The sequence below is a fragment of the Acipenser ruthenus genome, chromosome 6 (genome assembly GCF_902713425.1).
Source record: "Acipenser ruthenus chromosome 6, fAciRut3.2 maternal haplotype, whole genome shotgun sequence".
Lineage (NCBI taxonomy): Eukaryota > Metazoa > Chordata > Actinopteri > Acipenseriformes > Acipenseridae > Acipenser > Acipenser ruthenus.
In genome coordinates this window covers 24,464,710-24,485,784 of record NC_081194.1, presented here as the reverse complement: position 1 = coordinate 24,485,784, position 21,075 = coordinate 24,464,710, and the positions used below count along the sequence as shown (strand labels likewise).

Here is a 21,075-nt window from a genome sequence, read left to right as displayed (position 1 = left end):
AACTGTCGGACATGTACCCTGTCAAAAAGGACAAAATTAAGATTCTGGGCCTCATTTTTGAAAACAATAGCTCGGGGGCCCAGAGCTGGATGGCGGCCATTAACCAGGTCTGTAAAAAGATCGGCGGATGGAGCACAAGATCCTTAACAATGACGGGTAAAGTATTAATAACAAAGTCTATACTGGTCCCCATTCTCTCTTATGTAGGAAAAATCTTTCTCCCAGACAGGACCACCAAAAAAGTGGTGGACCGCATTATCCACCGCTTTGTCTGGGGCAGCAAGATGGAGAAAGTAAAGCGAGCGACTATGAATAAAGCCGAAAAGAAGGGAGGTAAGGGGGTCCTGGACGTTGGAAGCGAGGGAACAGAGGGGGGTACAGCTAATCTGACAGTGGTGGAGGAGCAGAGGGGGTGAGAGGAGGTTTAGGGAGAAATGAGGGAGAAAGGTCGAGACAGCGATAGGCGAGTAATTTTGAATTAGATGCTAGCTGCGATAGGGAGCCAGTGGAGGGAGTGGAGCAGCGGTGTAGGCAGGGAAAAGACAAGGTGAGCAGCAAAGTTTTCAATGAGCTGGAGGGGACGGATAGCAGAGGCAGGGAGGCTGGTCAGGAGGGAGTTGCAGTAGTCAAGGTGGGACAGTACCAGGGCGAAAAAAAATTGGAGGGGCAAGATATATAGTTCGGCACCCCTGTAATAAAGTGTATGAGGGGCACGTGCCCCCTCTGCCCTATGGGTTAGGCACCTGTGGTGATCTCCTTTCTGAAAAGTAACTTTATTGCTTATGTGGTTCACAGTGTGGTGTAGAAATGGCTGTGTTTTTGAAAATGTGGTAGTGATCCTTGATGATGTAAAGCCAATGCATTAGGCAGCAAAATATTACATTAAAATCTGTTACATGAGTGTTTTTACACTTCATTGACTTTCTGATTGCTGATTACAAAGCACTGTGCCAAAAGAGTATCATGCCCGTAATGCATGATCTAAAAAATGCACATAGGGTAATAAGAAAATGACAAAAATAATAATTTATAAACTTAGGGCTCAATGTACTAAAGTGTTGCGGCTGTCACAATAGTCGCAAACCAGTTGCAAACGAGTCGGAAGTCTCGGGTGAAATTTACTAAACAAACGCAATGCTGTTAGCGACTTTTTAGGGAATGCTTTGCAGCAGCAGTTTTTCTTTGCCTTAGATGAATATGTAATTATGGGCGTTCCTGCATAAATTCCCAAAAATGGGGTGGAGATAGTGCAAATGAGGGTGACTATGATTTCCTTTGTGTTGTATTTTTATTAAGTTGATATTATTTCTTTATTGTGTTATTCATTTTTATTGTTTCACTGTTTTGGTTTGTGTTGTGTACGATAAGTTAATGTGTATGAACACTGAGTGATTTTGACACGTTATTGTTTTGTTTCCACCCAGATCACATATGGAGGGAAGTTGCGTAACAACAAGTACGCTAAACGATTTGATCCAGATTGATTACAGGTGCGGTGATGAGATCCCCATATAAGCAGCCGAAAGGAGAACTGAGAGAGAAAAAAACAGATGAAGGGAGAACTGAGCAGACAGCAAAGATCCAGGAACAGAACAGAGGAGTCTGAATCAGCTCTTGGGTAGTCGCAACTAGAAGCAACGAGCAGAAGCAAGAGATGGGGGGTGCCAGGGAGACGAGAGCAGGATAATAACAATAACAACTGAAAACGGGAAGCCGAGCAGTTTACTTTGCAGCGGTTAAGACACCTTGCTATAGAAGAGTTAGTGTCACAAATGACCAATGTTTTAATTGTTTTATTCACTGGTGGTTTTATTGTATACTGTTTTAGTTGCACTATTTATTGTATTTTTTACACTGTGTGTTTTATTTATTTATTATACCCAAAGGGAGACTCCAATAAGGAGTTATATGTGTGTGTTTTATCCTTTTAATTATTTTATCACGGTCACGGTCACGGTCACAAGTGATTGGGACCTTAATTGTAGTCAGGTGCAAGTCATCAGCACCCCTTGATTAGTTCCCCTAAATAACTGGAACCAAAAGAACAGAGAGGGAGAACACATTGGAACCGGAATGCAGCCATTTTGGATAAGGAAGGAAGAGAAGCAGCACTGAAGCCTAAATAACAAATACATTGAAGAGAAGCAGAAGGAAACAAACCGGTACAACTAAATGCAGTAAAGACTCTACGACACAGAAAAAAAAGTTAAGTACTCTTTGCATTGTTGAGACTAAAAGAATACAGGTGAAAAAATTGAACAGCAGGTGGTTTATTTGAAAGTATTGACAAGGAGACAGTTGGACTAGTTAAAGTGCCTGCATTATGGTGAAGACCACTTTGTAGTAGATTGCTTTTTGTCCTTTGAGGAACGAGGCACTCTGCGGCCATTGAAGGTCAGGTGATACTATAATGGTATTATGGACATAATTAATCTACCTTCTAAACAGTGTGGGACATTTTGAAATCCTCCGGTGGGACTGAACTATACTGTTTATTTACCTGAATACTTACTGTGTGGATATTAAATTATAGCATCCCTGGGAGGTGGTATAAGTGTTCTTATTGACATTTCTTTGTGAAAAAACTGTTCTGTTGATTTTTTGTTGTTTGACATAAGAAAGAATAGCCATTTTATTTACCTGTCTGTGTGGTTCCTGTGCACTCCTGGGGGGGTCCGATGGTCAGTCTGAGATCCAAACAACCTGGGGGGGTACAGAAGAGAGGGTTATTATAAAAAATATACATACCTGTAAAGTCACGCTAACATAACCCCTGACATTAAGTAAATTATATTTTCATTATACCTGTGTTTTACCGCACAAGTATATTTATTTTCCGGTCTGTCATATGCACCCTTCTTGTAGATTTCCTAATTGTACCATCAAATAGTGGTCTGTGTGATGGTTAAGGCACCTTGTTATAGAAGAGTTAAGTAAATTGTGTTTTAATTACACCTTTGTTTTACCACACAAGTATATTTATTTTCTAGTCTGTCTTATGCACCCTGCTTATAGAATAATTAATTGCACCAATAAGTAGTTGACTTTGTAGTGGTTGAATCACCTTACTAAATAAGTAAGTTGTATTTTAGTTACACTTTTGTTTAATTGCACAAGTATATTTAATTATTGGTCTATCATATGTACCCTGCTTATATAATCACTAATTGTATTAGCATTGGTTTTAAATAGTGTATGCTTTAAATTGATTTTTATTACCTAAAAATCGTAAGAGTCATAATTCGTTCAGTCAGATGATGATTTTAACGTTTTAGTAAATTTGCAGTGGATATTTCTTTTGATTTATGTATTCTATGTGTGTGTGTGTGTGTGTGTCTATATATATATATATATATATATATATGGATAATTAGTTGGAGTCTAGCTATTTATTCATTGTAAGTGAATTGCCCTTTATAAAAAATATACAGTCCTCCTGAATCAGAACAAGGATTGACAATGGGGGAAAGTGGTCAGTAGGATTCTAATTGCACTGTGTTTTTTTTTAATCCCGAGTTGGGGTGCTGGAGGGCCATAGAGGGACAACTATTACTCCAATATCAGAGGCGGCGCCGGACCATTGTTGATGTGCTGTGTGTGACGGAAAGCGCTCACCTTGTTGGAGACTGATCAGTGGAGACGCCAGTGACACCAACTGAAAACCGACCGGTTAAACTGCCTTAGTCTGTAGGTTGGGCTCGGTGGCGCAGTGGTGCCCACTGTTGTAGGTGAGGTGAATATATAGAAATATAAGGGTTAAAGCAGTTATTATAAATTTGTTCTGTCGCTGTTAGCACAGAACTGGCGTAGTCAGACTACACTTTGTAACGTCCAAGTAATATTTTATCAGGCCATATTGGCTGTGGTACCATGATAAATTTGTTAAGAACTTTTGAAAGCACATTTTAACAGTCGCAATTAGCAAACTTTTAAAAGGCAGTATGAGAAACACTATCTCCTAACCAGGGCCGGGTTTACAATGGTGCCAATGGCACCATGGCACCGGGCCCACACTCAGAAGGGGCCTATAATGACCTAAATATGTTTATGTTTATTATTATTATTATTTATTTCTTAGCAGACACCCTTACCCAGGGCGACTTACAGACGTAAACAAAAAATACATTTCAAGAACCACAGCAGAAGTATTAATACAATTAAGAGCAAGATAAAATACAATGACTTCAGTTCTAGTAAGTACAGTATATGACAAAATACGATTCAATTTCGGAGCAGATAACAGTGTCAATGATAGTTACATCAGGATACGATTAAATACAAAATACTACAGATTGAATAACACTTGTGGCAGATTACAGTACAGTACTCTGTAAAGTACAGGATTAAATGCAGTAAAATAGTGAGCAGATAAGTGCAAGTAAAGCGCATTAAGGAAGAGTGATAAAGTGTCAAGAGTGAAAAGAGGAGTTCTACAGGTGCTGTATGAAGAGGTGAGTCTTGAGGAGGCGCCGGAAGCTGGTCAGGGACTGGGCAGTCCTGACATTTGTAGGAAGGTCATTCCACCAATGCGGGGCGAGGGTGGAGAAGGAGCGGGCTATGGAGGCAGGGGAGCGTAGAGGAGGTACAGCCAGTCTTCTAGTGCAGGAGGAGCAGAGAGGTCGAGTGGGTGTGTAGGGAGAGATGAGGATCTGGAGGTAGCTGGGTGCAGTCTGGTCAAGGCATCTGTAGGCGAGTACAAGAGTCTTGAACTGGATGCGAGCGGTGATCAGGAGCCAGTGAAGTGAACGGAGCAGTGGAGTTGTGTTGGAGAAGCGAGGCAGAGAGAACACCAGGTGAGTGGCGGCATTCTGGATGAGCTGGAGCAGACGGGTGGCGGACGCAGGGAGGCCAGCCAGGAGGGAGTTGCAATAGTCTAGGCGGGAGAGTACCTGGGCCTGGACAAGGAGCTGGGTGGCATAGTTGGTGAGGAAGGGTCGGATTCTTCGTATGTTGCTCAGGAAGAATGTTTAAATGTACACATTGCAATACATTTCAATAGAAAATGTGTGTTTATAGTTTAGGATACCATAGTGGCCCAGTGCCCTATTAAGTGACTTTACATTGGTGTTTCCATTTTTTTGTTCACTACCTGTACCCCTTAGTGTGATGAAAACAGTGAAATAGGACCCAGCATGTTTCTATAAAAAATATTGTAGTTTTTCCTATAGAATAAAATGTTTCTTTACTGTTTATTAGTAATATGCTCATTTCAGTATATTAGTAATACTTTAATATCTCTTTCACGCAGAAGCATGTATATTTAGTATTTTGAAGAGCAATGAGAACATACAAAAAAGGATCCAGGGTTAAAAATACTTAATTGTTTGCACTGCTGAAAAAAAGCTAAATATAATTTATATAAGTTTAAAGATCAATAACGTGTTGTGAGCCAGCTCACAGGTTCACCAGCAGGAGACATTCATGGCGGGCTAGGAACGAGCCCACAGGTGTTGAAGATAACACAATGATAGAATGTGGTCAGCGTAATTGCCTGCCATCACGTCAAGGAGTTATCGGGTAAACAGGCTGCAGGTGTGGTTAGGTAGGGGTTCAAGATTATACCATGATTAATTCTCATTAGCCTTAATTGGTCCGCACCTGTAGCCTGTAACCGTCCAATTCCTAGATGAGCCAGCACCTTTAAAAGAAAGCCTTCACAGCCAGTCAAGGGGGGCTTCCAACCAGCTTATCTACACCCAGGACTGAACGGGAATACAAAAGAGAACCTGAAACTGCCTTTGCGACTGGAAAGAGGCACTGCTGGTTTTCCCATGCTAGGGGACAGGCTGAAGCCAACAAACGACCTGTTAAAACCCAGGAACCAATTACTTATTCATCGACTGGACGTAGTTAACTGTCCAGTTAGTTTACATTGTTGTTGTTTTTTGTTATACAAATCCTGTTTGAACTGTTTATTTTCTTTATATCTCATCTCGCAACCAGGATTGTATTTTTGTTTTAAAAGCAAGCAAGTTTATATTTTTCTGTGAGTGCGCCTTCATATACCTGTGTTGGTAACCTGTGGTCCTGATTACTGTTGCCGGTATTCAGGCCACAGACAACACCGCCCTCTGTAGGCCAAAATAATCAGTGCGCCAGAGCGGTGTTTCAACTAAATTTTTGTCTCTGTGTCAGTGAATTGCCCACCACCCTTCCACAGTTAAATAGGCTTTCTTGTTTTGAGTAAAACCACTATGTAATAAGGGGCAGTTTAGCTTGTCTGTGCCTATATAATAACCCTCTATATTGAAGTAAGAATTTCTGTTTAATTTATAATGAAATCCCTTGTTGTCATCGGGAGATCCCAGCCGATAGGATAAGTGTTTGAATGAGTTTGCGTAAATCCTGTCAGTCCACAGATTAAGACCAAAACTGGGAAACATAGACTGACTGTAGAAGACAAAACAAGAACCATCATATAGTAACTTTGGCTACCCCCATCCAGGCTCAACATATCCATCTCCCTCAACCAAAAGGCTTAGAGCAGCAAGGCCTGGAAACAGGCAATGCCTCTAACAAGCAAGCACTTCTAAAAACAATATTTTCTCTGCTACGACTGCAAATACGCTGTTTCTTGGTATTTTTTATACTTTTATAATTGTATTATTTCTCTCAAAATAATGTTATATTAAAAGAAAGTCAAATTAAGTATATTAAAAAGATATCTGTTGAAAACAGTGTTTGATAATTTGGGAATCCAATTGGGTCATAGCCATCACTTGTTCAGGCAACTAATCTTGTCAGCTTTATTTGCTTAAAACTAATCTGTGTACTTCAGGTTTAATTTAAAGGATGTTAGTTAGTATCTCGCGTATGAATAGTGTTTGTATAGTTAGATAAAGACAGCCTTGGTGAACTAACAAGAAAAATTAGAATAAAATTAAATTCCCTTATTTTTAAATATGTAACCTGCCTTAGGCTATTGATACTATCCACAATCCCTTCTTTTATCGTATATCCTAAGGATTAACTGTACTGTGTGGTTAACCACTCCTAGTGTTTTGGTATCCCTTAGCTGCTATGAAGTTGCTATTGAAAATCAGTTGTTTTGGGTGATGTTGAGTTAAGCTTTTTTTTTTTTTTACCAGTTTATCCAGAAAGATGGATTTTTAATGTTTTTTATTAAATGGAATGCAGATGGCAGACTGAAAATCATTTAAACAAGACCTTTATTTTCTTTTTTTTTTAAATTGTACTGATTGCATGGAATGATGATGACAGATCAAAACACCCATTTGTTTAATCAGAGACTTTTTTTTCTTTCTTTTGCTGAGGAAGCTTTTGTGCACAGCAGTGTTGTGTGAGAAGCTTATGCATGTTGTGCAGACTCAATATTATCCTATAATGGGGTTTGGGGAGATTTTTTTAGGGGAAAAAAAACTTTGTTTATGAGATAAATCACTTCTGATAAAGTACTGTATAGTTATTATCAGGTCATTTCCTGCAATGGTTTAAGAGTGTGCTGTATAACTTTCTTTTGGATTTAGTAGGATGTCTTTGTATTTATTGCAGATCAAGTACTGGCTTTTGAAACAGCCCAGACCTAATCGTATATTGGGGCAGCAGTGTGGAGTAGTGGTTAGGGCTCTGGACTCTTGACTGGAGAGTTGTGGGTTCAATCCCAGGTGGGGGACACTGCTGCTGTACCCTTGAGCAAGGTACTTTACCTAGATTGCTCCAGTAAAAATCCAACTGTATAAATGGGTAATTGTATGTAAAAATAATGTGTAAAAAAATAGTGTAATTGTATGTAATAAAAGTAATGTGATATCTTGTAACAATTGTAAGTTGCTCTGGATAAGGGTGTCTGCTAAGAAATAAATAATAATAATAATATTGCAAATTGGGAAAAAAAGACCATTACAAACAATTACTTCACAAACGACTGAAAATCCCTATAGTTGCCCTGTTTTCTAATTCAGGGATGTCAAACTCAATTGTACAAGGAACATAATAAAAGCTTCAATTTTTTGCCACGAGTTCCATTTTTAACCACCATTTGCTTTCATGTACTGCGGCACCCATTTTGTAACTTTGTACAAAATGTACAAAAGATAATTTGTCAAACACCACACGGCGTAATAATATTAATAGTCTTCTTTTAATCAAAAGACTGCCGCTTTAACCCTTTAAGGACCAAGATCGTGTGAACACGATCATACTGAAGTGGGCAATACAATAACCGGTATTTGCACAACAATACCGGTATTTTTGGTTAAAAGGATTCAGGGAAACATCTACTGGAAAATGTTGGCTATTATCTCACGAGATAATTATTTCCCATGAGAATTCGTAATGCGAGCACTGCTAACTCAAAATAAAATATGGCAGAAGCACACAGAGATTTTCAGCTGCTTAAATTCTGCAAAGCAAAGTCACGTGTGGAATCATTTCCTAATAAAAAAATAAAAATGGATGGCTGTTTAGCATCATTAAAAAAGGATGGCTGTATAACATCAAACATTGCGGTATGTTGTTTATGCAAGGCTGAAGTAAAATATACTGGTGGTACCACCAACCTTACACAGTGGTGTAGTCCTACATCTTAAAGTAGTAAAACAAATTACACAAATTCATGTTTTATTTGTACATTGAACTCGAGGTAACATTTAATAGGTAATGCATGCGTCTCACATGCGACTTTTAGGCTACTCTCCCTTGATCAGTGCTGCCAGACTGACAGTGTTCCAGCCAAATTTGGTTTGTTTTGAAAGTATCCAGCGGGTAAATGTTGTCTTTTGTGGTTTGGTTATTTTTATCATGCTTTTTTTTTCTATTCCTTTCGATTATGAGGTAATCTCCAGCGCAGAACTTCAATCACCACAATACCCTGTATAGTATATCACGTCCTCCCCCATCTTTTTCTGGAGCTCTGCATCCAATAAAATTATGAATTACACAAAATTGTCCCCCAGGCCATAAGTCTGATACCCCTGCTTTACAGTATTAACTATTTATTTTAAACTATGTCATTCAGCAAACTATGTCATTCAGCTTTAACCACCCAGCTGCTTATCCTGCGATTTCCATGTGGAGCGCAAGAGAGTCCAAATTTGTCACTCCCGTGCCAATAGCGTGCAGGGGGTTATATGTGCATCTGCAAAGTTTATCACATCTTTTCGACATGGTAGATTAAATAAATAAGCAGACTATATTGTACCAGAGTCTGCAGTTTTGTTTTTCGCTGGCAGGTGGCAGAAGTCCCCAAGAAATGTGCTTGACAGACCGGCCCATCCATAGATAGCACAGCTGGGAGTGAAAAATGGATGCCTGCTAGCTACAGATAATCAGATGAGGGTATTTATTTATTTGTTGATGTTACAAGGGGTTGTAAGGAACCGATTTGTTCTGCTGATGAAGTATATTTCACAGATAATAATGCATATAACCCGAAACTGTGGAAGATAGAAAGTTTACCACATAAATAAACCTTTATGACGTGATTGAAAATTTGCACTAGATAAAGACGTTAGCATTGATGAGAGTTTGAAGGGCATCTGCTTTGAAATCTATAGCACAAAGAATCATTTCTAAAAAGTCATATGACTTTGTTGCACTGTTGATAATATATATAAATATAATGCTGCAATTGTAAAACAACCCAAAAAACATTATTTATACTTATTTTGTCATTTAAGCTCTTTTGAAATAATATGTTTCTGTTTTTCATAATAAACAAAAAAAACTGTATTTTTTAAAATACGACAAACATTGTTTTGAAAACTCAAAATTGCTTATTTGAGGACAAGAATGAAACATTTGCAAAAAAAAAAGCCAATTTTTGACATGGAAATTAACAAAATAAATGAGCAGTTGGGTGGTTAACTGCAATCTATTTAATAAACTGCAATTTACAAAAACAAAATCAAAACAAAATAAAAGCCCTGCTAAAGCTCACAGAAAATTTCCCACAGGTTTATAGGACATGTGCTATTGATTGTACTCACATAGCACTGTCACCCCGATCCATGAAGCCTGCTCTGTGGCGTGGCAATGCCGACAAGGAAGAAAATTGAGGCTACGTCTCATCAATCAATATTTCTCGAGTAAGCAGAACAAAAAGAAAAAATATGCCATTGCACAATGACTTTGATTGTATATGCATTAAAGGAGAAAGGAAAAGGGCTTTTCTTTACATCATCAAGGAATACATGTTAAAATTAAAAGGTAAGCAGTGCAGTTTCACTTTACGTTGTCTCTGCCTCTCCCCTGCTGAGTGCTGTGTCTGTTGATCGCTCATTTTCAGTCAATGTAAGCCACCTCCACCTTCAATGTGGAAGGGTGATGGGCAATTCACTGACACACAGGAGACAGAACTGGAGTTGAAACGCCACTCTGGCGCACTGATTTATTTTGGCCTGCAGAGGATGCTATTGTCCGTGGCCTGAATACCGGCAACAGTAATCAGGACCACAGAGTTACCAACACAGGTAGACAGTCAGGTTAATGCTGGCACACATTAACCAGACATATATATATATATATATATATATATATATATATATATATATATATATATATATATATATATAATCTCATAAAGTGTATTTTTTTTGTAGTGGCTATAATTGCTCGAGTGCAAGGAAAAATCCTGAGATATCATTTATAATGTTTGCACTGGTATTCTAGATCCTGCCCAATTCCATGTTCTTTTCTTCATTTGAATACATTTCAGTATCATTTTAGTAGTTTAACGATGGCAGAGCGCAAATGCGGGTGCAAAATGTCAGGTTAACACTATTGTTGAAATCGGCCGCATTTATACCGAATTATTTATATACTGAAGTCCCAGCTGTTCCTGATTTTATGATGATTTAGATGCAGACTTGCATGGAGAAGTCAAAGTGGCACGCCAGAAACGGAATTTGTGCAGCCACTCCTCAGTTCCGAAACTTGTGTCAGATGTGCTGTCAGTCCTGGTGCAGAGAGATGTCATGGCTAATTCCTCACTGACAGGAAGAAGTGGCAACAATTCAAAGGAGGGAAAGTGGAAAAAGGATGTGGTAGATGCAATTACAAGTAAGTACAACCAGGTTTTATTTTAAAATAAATATAGCAAACAAAACGTTTGTAAACACAAAACAAAAACACTAAACAACCATGTGACAATACAAACGACTGCAGAGCATGGGTGAATAAAACAAACACAATGACAAGCAAAAGACCTGCCACTGTATTTCCTGCTCCACTGAAAGGATAACGTGTTAGGCATATTTAAACGCCCTATTAGAATGTTTAGAAAATAAATGCACTAGCAAGAATTATTTTTTAAGACAGCTGCACACACAGTAATGTTGTTGTAAGTTGTACTTTTATGTGACAGTACTTTTTTTTTCAGGATACACATGCAAACCTTTTTGCATGCATGGAAAAGGAAGTAAAGGCAGCTATCAGGACAAAACTGAATAATGAAGAGAAACTGCTTGCAAGGAGTGCCACATTAGTAATAAATTAATAAATAAAAAGGTATGAATAGAATTTTTGTTTTAAATTACTTTAAATAAAAAATGTCTTTCTGAGAAAGTTTGTGTTTTGTTTTATCTCTAATAAAGCATTAAGGTAAGCAATACTTCACTGTGTGTTGTATTGTATAGTAATGTCATTTTAGTACAGTAATAGTATTGTAGTACAGTAGGCTACATGTATTTTACCATACAAAAAGTACTATAGTATTATCATAAATACTATAATACATTTTGAACACTACAGTAATGAAGTACTATAAAAATACTATAGTACTGTACTATAGTACATTTTGAATACTATAGTAATACAGTACTATAAAATACTATAGTACTTTATTACTATAATATTCTCATTGTTATGGTCTGACATCATCCACCAGCCATCCTATTCACACCCCTCTTTGTTCTAGGAAAAATACAGTAGTAGCAGTTTCCTTAGCCTGTAATCATAGATCATACCTTTTAGCCTGGGATTAGTCTTGTTTGTCTTCGCTCTCCTCCAAAACCACCATGTACAAAGCTGAGCATGTTTTAGGTGCAGTCTCACCAGCGCATTATAAAACCTCCCTTGGTTTGTACTCTACAGTTTTTACTTCATAACCAAAGGATTATGTGAGCCTTTTTTAATATGGATGTATGTATACTATAGAGTCAATATCGTGGCTGTGCAGAGCTGAGGGACCTGAGTGACCGAGGGAGAGTCGCACCAGTTTCCAGTGACCGAGGGAGAGCCGCACCAGTCTCCAGTGACCGAAGGAGAGCCGCACCAGTCTCCAGAGATAGAAAACTACCTGCTGCTCCCGCCTCCACAGCTAGAGGGAGACTACCTGCTGCTACCTCTCAAGGATCACCTCCCAAGGAACGCCTGGGGCTGCCGAGCCTGCACAGCCTGGGGCTGCCGAGCCTGCAACGCCTGGGGCTGCCAAGCCTGCAACGCCTGGGGCTGCCAAGCCTGCAACACCTGGGGCTGCCAAGCCTGAAACGCCTGGGGCTGCCGAGCCTGCACAGCCTGGGGCTGCCAAGCCTGCAACGCCTGGGGCTGCCAAGCCTGAAATGCCTGGGGCTGCCGAGCCGGCAACACCTGGGGCTGCCAAGCCTGAAATGCCTGGGGCTGCCGAGCCGGCAACACCTGGGTAGGGCGGCTCGCCATCGCCTGGGGGGGCTTGCTCGCCACCGCCTGGTGATCCTTGTGCATTATCGCCCAGGGAGGCCTGCACCACACTGCCCGGGGATACCTGCTCGTCATCACTCAAGGATTTGTTGTATCCAGCAGCCAGAAATTCTGGGGCAGGGGCCCAAGAGAAGGGAGTCGCTGGCTACAGAGAAGGGGGAGAGGTGAGGAAACCGCCTACTTACTCCTGGCACCAGTTGCAAAGCATTCTCAATTTAAAAAAGAAAACCATCAGAGGCTTTAGCTGAATTTCAACAATTTTTTTTTGGAATTACACAGTTTAACTTGCTCAAACACTTACACAATGAGTCACCTCATACATTCCGACTTCTTTACCCCCAGGGTGTCTCCATTGACACGGCAAGATCCTCAGATGCCTTCTTACTCAACACTACAAAAAACACACTAAACCACAGATGCCTCCCCATCCCCTCGAAAATAAACCTTATAAAACTGTATACTTGGCTGACTGGGACAGCCACTTTTGTATTCTTAAAAAATAAAAAATGTGTAACTGTAATAAATTCCAATATGCATTACTTTAACAATGGAAGAGCTTTAGTCTCCAGTTTGTTACAATATGTAAAAACTACTAACTAGTTATGTTAAAATGTGAATATTTACCCCCTAGAACTATTGGCGGCCCACGGATCCAATCCGGCCTGCGAGAGCCTTCCTTTTGCCCCGCTGAGCGTCAGCTGTCCTTCATTACAAAAGCTGAAATTGCTGATACGTAAGATTGTAATGTCACCGCTATCTACAGGGTATTTGTGTCCCCTAACAAGTGTTTTTTTTACAGGTCAACCTAGTCTTAATAATAAAGCTGACTGGCTGAGCTTTCATTCTGATGAGGTTTCATTTTGGCATGCGTCACAAACCTCTGCCCATTTAGTTTAGTTGCGATATGAAAACAGCGGTATGGAGTAATATTATTTTCTGTAGTGCGGACAAACTATCTGAATATTCTTACAATGCACCTAGGCACACCTCTCAAAGATGGCATGTTGGATATGCACTTAAGTTTATTTTCCCTCTGTTTACTGTCATGCCATGTATTTAATTTAGAAACTTTTCATTTACATATAAACACATTGGAGTTAGAACATGCATATTTAGACACAGCGCTACACTTTCAATCAGGCTTGATAAGATGCTTATACAACATAAATAAAGCGATCACTAACTGACGTGCTTTCATTAGTTAACTTGAATGGTTGCTGCGCAGTCATTTTCAGAACATTTTCCAGTTTTAATAAAATTAAAATGAATAACATGCTGTTTTAATAGCATTACAGTAATTATTTGTTTGCAAGATGTCGTTTGAATATTGTCAGGAAAATATCAGGAAAAAATATATTTGCTTTCTATTTTTATTATTAAATGGCGATCAGACATTGTATCATTGTAAGTAGTTATTTCTGACATGTATTAGTTGATTGGTGCAAGTGTAGTGTTGCAAAGTTCTGTTACTGTATGTATGTTACTGTTCGATAGTCAGATTTTCGTGACCATTTAAGCAACCCCCCCCCCCCCACACACACACACCAGTACACACATCTTGAGCGCACTGTGGCCCCCCCAGTGATTGGACATTGCTTTATCTGGCACCCCCTGAGAATGTAATTGAGTACCCCTGCCCTAGAACCTGCAAACAGTTGTTTTTTAGATTGATATAAAGATGGAAAACTGCTTTGAACAACAGTACTGAACCAGTACTTTCTTTATTATTGTGACTGATGCACTTGCAGACTATGCTATTTATATTAGAAATCCATATGCCATGAGAGAGCTTGGTGTTGCACTGACTGAAGAACAGGACAGGATCCCCTAAGACATCATCTTTTGCCTGATTAGAAGCATTCGCTTTCGATCTAGCGATTGAATCAATGTCAGATGAGCCCATACCCAATATTTCCATTTCCATGGGTCTTTTGTTTAGATGTGTTTCACTGATGTTGATGTTACATACAAAATCAAATTAATGTATCTGTTAATTTCAGTTTGTAAAGAGTGCTCTCTTGAAATACTCATATACTCGTTAATTGTGTTTTGGAAAAAAAATAAAGTTTGAATTATTTTGAGTAGTTTATATAGAAAATTATAATTTAAAAATACTAGAAATGTGTCATTTTGATGTTATTCAATACTGTACATAAGCACTATCTGTTCAAGTCTTGGTTAGAAGATCATTTAATGTGAATTCCCATAGACAATAAACCAATGGCATTTGCAAACATGGTATACTGGATTATTTCTGTAATATACTTTTGCTATGCTAAATTAAATGGTTAATATTGATGAGAATTGATTATGTTAATGTTTCTTAAAATAAAGGATCTTAGGCGGTTGGGAATAAATTAAATGCATTATTAATAAATGAATGTGTCACTGTTGATAATAATTTACATTCATTGCCAATGGTCCAATGCCAAGTGAAACCATTTGAAATATATTTCACAATGGGGGCAAGTGCCTTTGTTGAAGTAGTCCCATATGTATCTCAAAGATGACTGATATGATTTTCAAAATATTTTGACTTCCCCGATCAAAGATCCAGTGTATATGGCTATGATACTTCTTGCTGCTGGACCTAGTAGTTGGAGGCTTACCTCTTGTAATGTATACAAACTACAGTAGTAAGCCAAAAATAGCTGCTTTCTGATGAATCAGAGTCTACAGGAGGTGGCTAAATTATGGAAGAATGTTGTAAACTTTCACCTTTTATGTTTTTAAAATTAAGTACATTTATACTGAAGATTGATTCCCACAACTACCACAATATCTATTCTGTTAGCAGTTTCCAGAACATGATATGATTTCACAGAAACAATTTGTCGTCCCTAGGGTTATGATTTAATGTTTTTCAACTGCATGTTTTCATTAAATGTTCTCTCTGCAATATCAAATCATAATTACAAAACTTTTACATGAACAAAAATAATGTCTACCGTTTCTATTGAGCTTCCTGTTTTTTTTTTTTGTGATATCCCCTTTAGTCACAGCAATTGACTAAAATGTAGTAAACTGCTCTGTAGTGATTATGAATTGTGGACGCTTACACCCCTTAAAAATATGATTTGTAGCTATAATGTAAGATTTGTAACAAAACGACTGTCAATATCACTGGCTTTGTTTAGTCACCACATTTCAGTGTTTGAATAATCCAAATGCTCTGTGTCATTATTAAATTCTTGTAGAGGAGGATAACTCATGGTGCTGTATGCTCTTCAGAAAGGCATTATTGGTGGAATTAGGAAAGGTCAATGAGTCATTGGTTGACTTCTGAGCACTTCACAGGTGGAATGCTAAGCATGCAATTTCCTTCAATGCTTATTTACCTTATCCTGGGGTTAGTGCAGAGTTAAGTGTCAGTGAATGAAACGTGATATCTTCAAGGAACAAGGGTGGATGGTATTTATTTACTTTATTGAAGATGTAAAAGTGGTTTACAAATTAATTAGTCACAAATTCTCTGTCTTTCTCATGAAATACTGCAAGACAACACCCTCATACACTTGATTAAATCTATTGTCATTCACCTGATCCCTGCAATATTTTACAATGTATCTATTACTCTTGTCATTAGTAACCCACATTGTTCTTGTGGGTAGACTCTTGGGTATGTGGGTATGGTGTAATGCCGAATTGTGCATTATTTTGAGATGTGTGTTGATATTTTGATATGTTTTTGATGTCTAAAAATCTTGTTTATAATATCGAAAGTTCACATTTTAACCACAGTGATAATCACATGGACAAAATGCAATGAACCGCTGACGCATGTGTACCTCTCAAAATAATGCAAAACAGATTGCCAATAGTGCCAAACTTAATGCAGCATGTGTAATGTGGACATGAAAAAGTTTGTGAAGTTTCACCAAATTGCACATCAGAGATCCTGCTCCCTGTGCTGATTTATTTTTAGTAATTGTGGGACAGGGAGTTAATAGCGCAGCATGAGCTGTATGGTGTAGGGGAGAATCATTATAAGAGGTCCTTCATTGTTCAGTTGTGGGGCTGTTGAAGGTTGAAAAATATATAATTAGCCATGGAAATATCTCCATAATTCCACTGTAAGATACCTCCGGTAAAGTAGCGTCGCCCTGGTGCCCATCACAAATTTAAATGGAGCCTTCATGGAACCTCCTGGTGGCAGCTTTTGGTACAAAATGTATTTTACCTGGCAGAAAGAACGCTGCTTGCAGCTCACATGTGAGAAATCTAAAAAGACTTTATTTTAATTGTTTTAATTAAAAGTTACCCATTTCTTTTTTTAAGGGGATTAAAATGCATTGTGTCTAGAACACAAATAAAAATGGTATGATTAGTTTTGATTCTTCTGATACATTTTTGTTTTTTAAAACTATCCATCAAAATGGATCATGGGGAAAAATACAAGTTTTAGTAATCAGGTTTACTATAAAGTGCACAAATTTCATTATTTTTTTTATTAAATAAAAATGATTAATTACTATGTTTTACTCTGGTTTTTGTATCAACTTTTTCTTAAACTTTTGGGTTTATGTATAACCTCTTTCTGATACTTTTCATTAATGTACATTGTAGGCCTGACAGCTAAAGACATTTTAGAATCTATAATAAGTGGCTGTGATTCAATCTAGACATCAGTGATGAAGATTAAGTTGAGGACCAGGCCATTGAAAGAAAGAGGAAGGTTATGGAGTATCTAGACTTCAAGGTGGAACTAGCTAATATTCTGATTGCTTCTGGGGCGTCCGGTTAACCGTGTTCACTTGCTCACTGAAGCCCGAGTCTCTTATTAATGAATTGCGCTTCCATTCTTCTGGGTGATGTGCTTTTCATTTCCCCCCTCTCATGTGACACTGGCACATCAACAATGCCGTTCATCCATCTGTTTAATGGGTGAAACTGCTATGCAATAGGCATTTTATTTCCATCTCTGTTTCAATATATATATATTAAATCTTGTTGATAGCCGAGTCAGGCTTTTTTTTCTAGGTGTTTTTAAATTACTATTTTTTTCTGTTTGTTTGTAGCTGATCAGTCTTTTATTAGGTCTATATAAATTATCTGCTGGTTCGTTAAAATAAAATAAAACATCTACTTCATGATTAATTAGTGTTTATTTTTTATTTATGTTTTTCCTTTGGCCTTAATTGTGACTAACATTTAAGGTCTTGTTTTTTTCCCGTTTTTGGTCTTTGAACTTGGGATTGATTTACATTCAGGGACAACTTAAATTTAAATAAATACACATTTAAATTTGAGTGCATTCGGTGTGCAGATTTTAATATTCTAAGTTAATCAAAAAAAGAAGACATGAATACCGTAGAATTTTTGCTTGCTAATAATTCTGCTACAATGGAAGAAGTGCAGAAACTGCAGATCAAAAGGTTGTGTCCCAGCAGACCTCCAATAAAATTAGTGCAGGTGAATAGTGACAGAGGACAGGCATACACTTGAATCTTTAACAAGTCATGGTATAAGCTTAGGCCATGGGGTTGTGCAAGTGAAAACAACAATGTACTGTTTTGCTTTCCTTGCCTCCTTTTTGTTAAGGCTCGGGGTGACACTGATGCAGCATAGCCAAGAACCAGTTACAGACCTGCAACACCTCTCCTCTAAATCAAAAAAACATGAGAACTCAAGTTCATAAGACATGTGAAATGTGTTTAGGTATGTTAGGGAGAGTGTATTTTGCTGTCCAGCTTAGCACTGTTTGCCGAAATGCCATAAGGAAGCACAATGAAGAAGCGTCTAAAAACCAACACATACTTACACAAATCATTGAATGCAGAAAGTTCTGTGGAGCTTTTGAAATGGCCTTACGAGGTCACCTGTTAAGAGTGTTTTCAAACAATTAGTGATTCAGGAGACTTTGACAGTGTCACAGTTAGAAAGGCGAATAGTTTTCGCCATAGCCTCATGGACAGAGAGTTTCTGTACTTCCTGTACATGTTCCAAAAGAGAAAGATGAAGGTGGATATTTTGTATGGGAAACTCCAGGCAAGGAATATTACATCTGTTGATGCAAATTAAGCGGTAACGTAATTTGTTCAAAGCATTCAGGACATCCGAGCATCTGTTAGATACCACAGAAGATTATGACACAGCTGCCTTGCAAATTTGTGACATCATCATGCAAAGGAATGGTTTGCCTTCAGAAAGCACCTTGTCTCTGCAAAATTGCTGCAGAGTGACTGTTTTGATGAATATCAGGTAACTTTCCTGGACTGTGTACTTGGGGAAACAGTTCAAGCATATCCATTGCTTAGTAAGACTTCCTTATGCATTGACTTACAAACAGTGTATTAAACAAAAGATTTTAAAAATGCTGGAAATGCATGAATATGCTTGATGCTGATGATATATTACCACTCAGGTGACTACAGCAGAGACAGAAAGGTGTTTCTCAACACTGAAGTGGATGAAAACCTTCCTGAGAAACAGTATGAAAACCGAACAATTAAATGCTTTAGCCATGTTATCGCAGAAATTTTCTTTAAAATTCACGACAGTGTCACAGGTAAAGTATCGTATTTTGTGGAATGTGCACGGAAATATTTTATAAATTATGTGTATAGGTTATTATTATTTTTTTAAACATCAAATATAGAGATAAATGCACTGACATCAAAATCAACGTCCAAGTTATTCAAGCACTTTACAATAGCTTGTGAAACGGTGTTGTAATTAACAGCCTGTAGGTAAAGTGTATCTGCAAGGACAGCTTTCAGTTCTACGTCAGATGCATGTTCACCATTTAGGTCTTGCAAAACAAATACAGTGCACTCAGTTTATAAGAATCACATCCATCACATGATTTGATTACTGTGGTGAAGTGCTGTACAATCGGTATGTTATTCCCGCTTGTATGCACAGAAACAACACAAAGTATTGTTTAGTGGTTGTTTCCCATCACACTGTAAGAAAAATAAAACCAACACCAGTTTTAAACTGTAAATCAAGACTCCAGCCTGATAATTTACACTGCCCTTGGCCACGTCACATTACAATTAGCAAAAGCGCCTCTGCGGGTCAACAGTTTAAGTACAGTATACAAATGTCAATGGTGCTCAGTCACTGAGGACAATACATCAAAACAAGTCCTTGTGGGTAAGCAGCTTGTGATATGATTACAATTATGTTTACTCAAGGCTGCAGAATCCTATTTTACTACAATATACTTGAGAAGCAATCGTCTCGTGAGGGTGCCTAGGTTAATTGCCGTGCAGTGTTACGTGTAATGGCCTTTGAATTAAAATGACATTACAGTACAGTATTTACTGTCAGGACTACCACTGCATTTAAGCATCTGTGGCTTACTTATTTTCTGTTGCGATGCAAAGTTTTTCATTAAGCGGAGATGCAAAGCTCCGCAATCCCCCCCCCCCCCCCTCCTCATCCTCCTCACTACGCTGCGCCACATTCCCACTCCCTCTACATGCATATCACACAATAGCACTGCTGTAGTCAGTATGTATTCAATGAATGTGTATTCACTTAATTAAAACAAATTTTCACTGACAGAGAACACAAAAAACATACAGGCACAATGCAGTGGCGCACTCACCATTTGATTGCAAAGAATGCAGTGTTGACTGCATCATTGCACAATCCACGCTGCGTACGTGCCTAATCATGCGAGATGTGATCAAATTCAAATTCAAAAACAGCTTTATTGGCTATACACGTTATTGCACTTGATCAAGTACCGTATAACATGTAGTCAGTTTGCCCTGAAATGATTCTTATAAGCGGATTGCTTTATTCTTACAAGCGGATTATTTTACATTCTCAGCTATGGAATGACTATGGAATAGGAATGATTTTGTCCAAGTGATTTTGATCACTATATGCGGTTGACTCTTATATCAGTGATTCTTATAAATGGAGTGCACTTTACAATGTGTAAGCCATACTGATCTTGGGCATCAGTCGACTCGTCAGTGACCACTGAAAAGCAACCAGACTGTTTTACCAATTCCATAATCTCCTGCTTGTGATACTCAGCAACTTTAGGTAAGTATTCACGTCTCAGCTGGGCTGATGAAGGAATCACTCCACCATTTGCTACACTCAGTCTGAAGCATTTACGTAGCTTTTGGTTGTCCAGTTTTTCAAGAGGGATATTTGCGCAAACAAATGCCTCTGGCAGGTCAAAACATGGAAGTCACCGTTTTTGTTTCTTTGCAAGTAAAGCAATCTAACCCTAACCCTAACCGCCTTTCTCTTTCAGTGAATACGACTCTTTAGTGCTTTCGTCACAAACACTTACTTCCTTGGATATTGTTGCTACGCGGTTCTAAACAATATGGCGCTCTCATTGTTTTCTGCATAGACTTTTTAAAAAACGAATTAAAAGTGGAGAAAACTCTTTCAATTCAGGGGATTAACAATCATTCGTGTATGATGGTACACTTGGTGTCTTGAAAACCCAAATAAGTTTCAAACCTA

The 21,075-nt window shown here is 38.3% G+C and overlaps 1 protein-coding gene across 1 annotated transcript; it reads left to right on the top strand.

The window, feature by feature from the left end:
* Positions 1 to 284: 284 nt before the first annotated feature.
* LOC117411248 (uncharacterized) lies at positions 285 to 17,302 on the top strand. Its single transcript, XM_059025945.1, has 4 exons — positions 285 to 412; positions 11,553 to 11,559; positions 12,115 to 12,800; positions 13,268 to 17,302. Exons 1-4 carry the CDS (start codon positions 285 to 287, stop codon positions 13,371 to 13,373), a joined length of 927 nt encoding a protein of 308 aa, XP_058881928.1. The 3' UTR covers positions 13,374 to 17,302.
* The last annotated feature ends 3,773 nt before the right edge of the window (positions 17,303 to 21,075 follow it).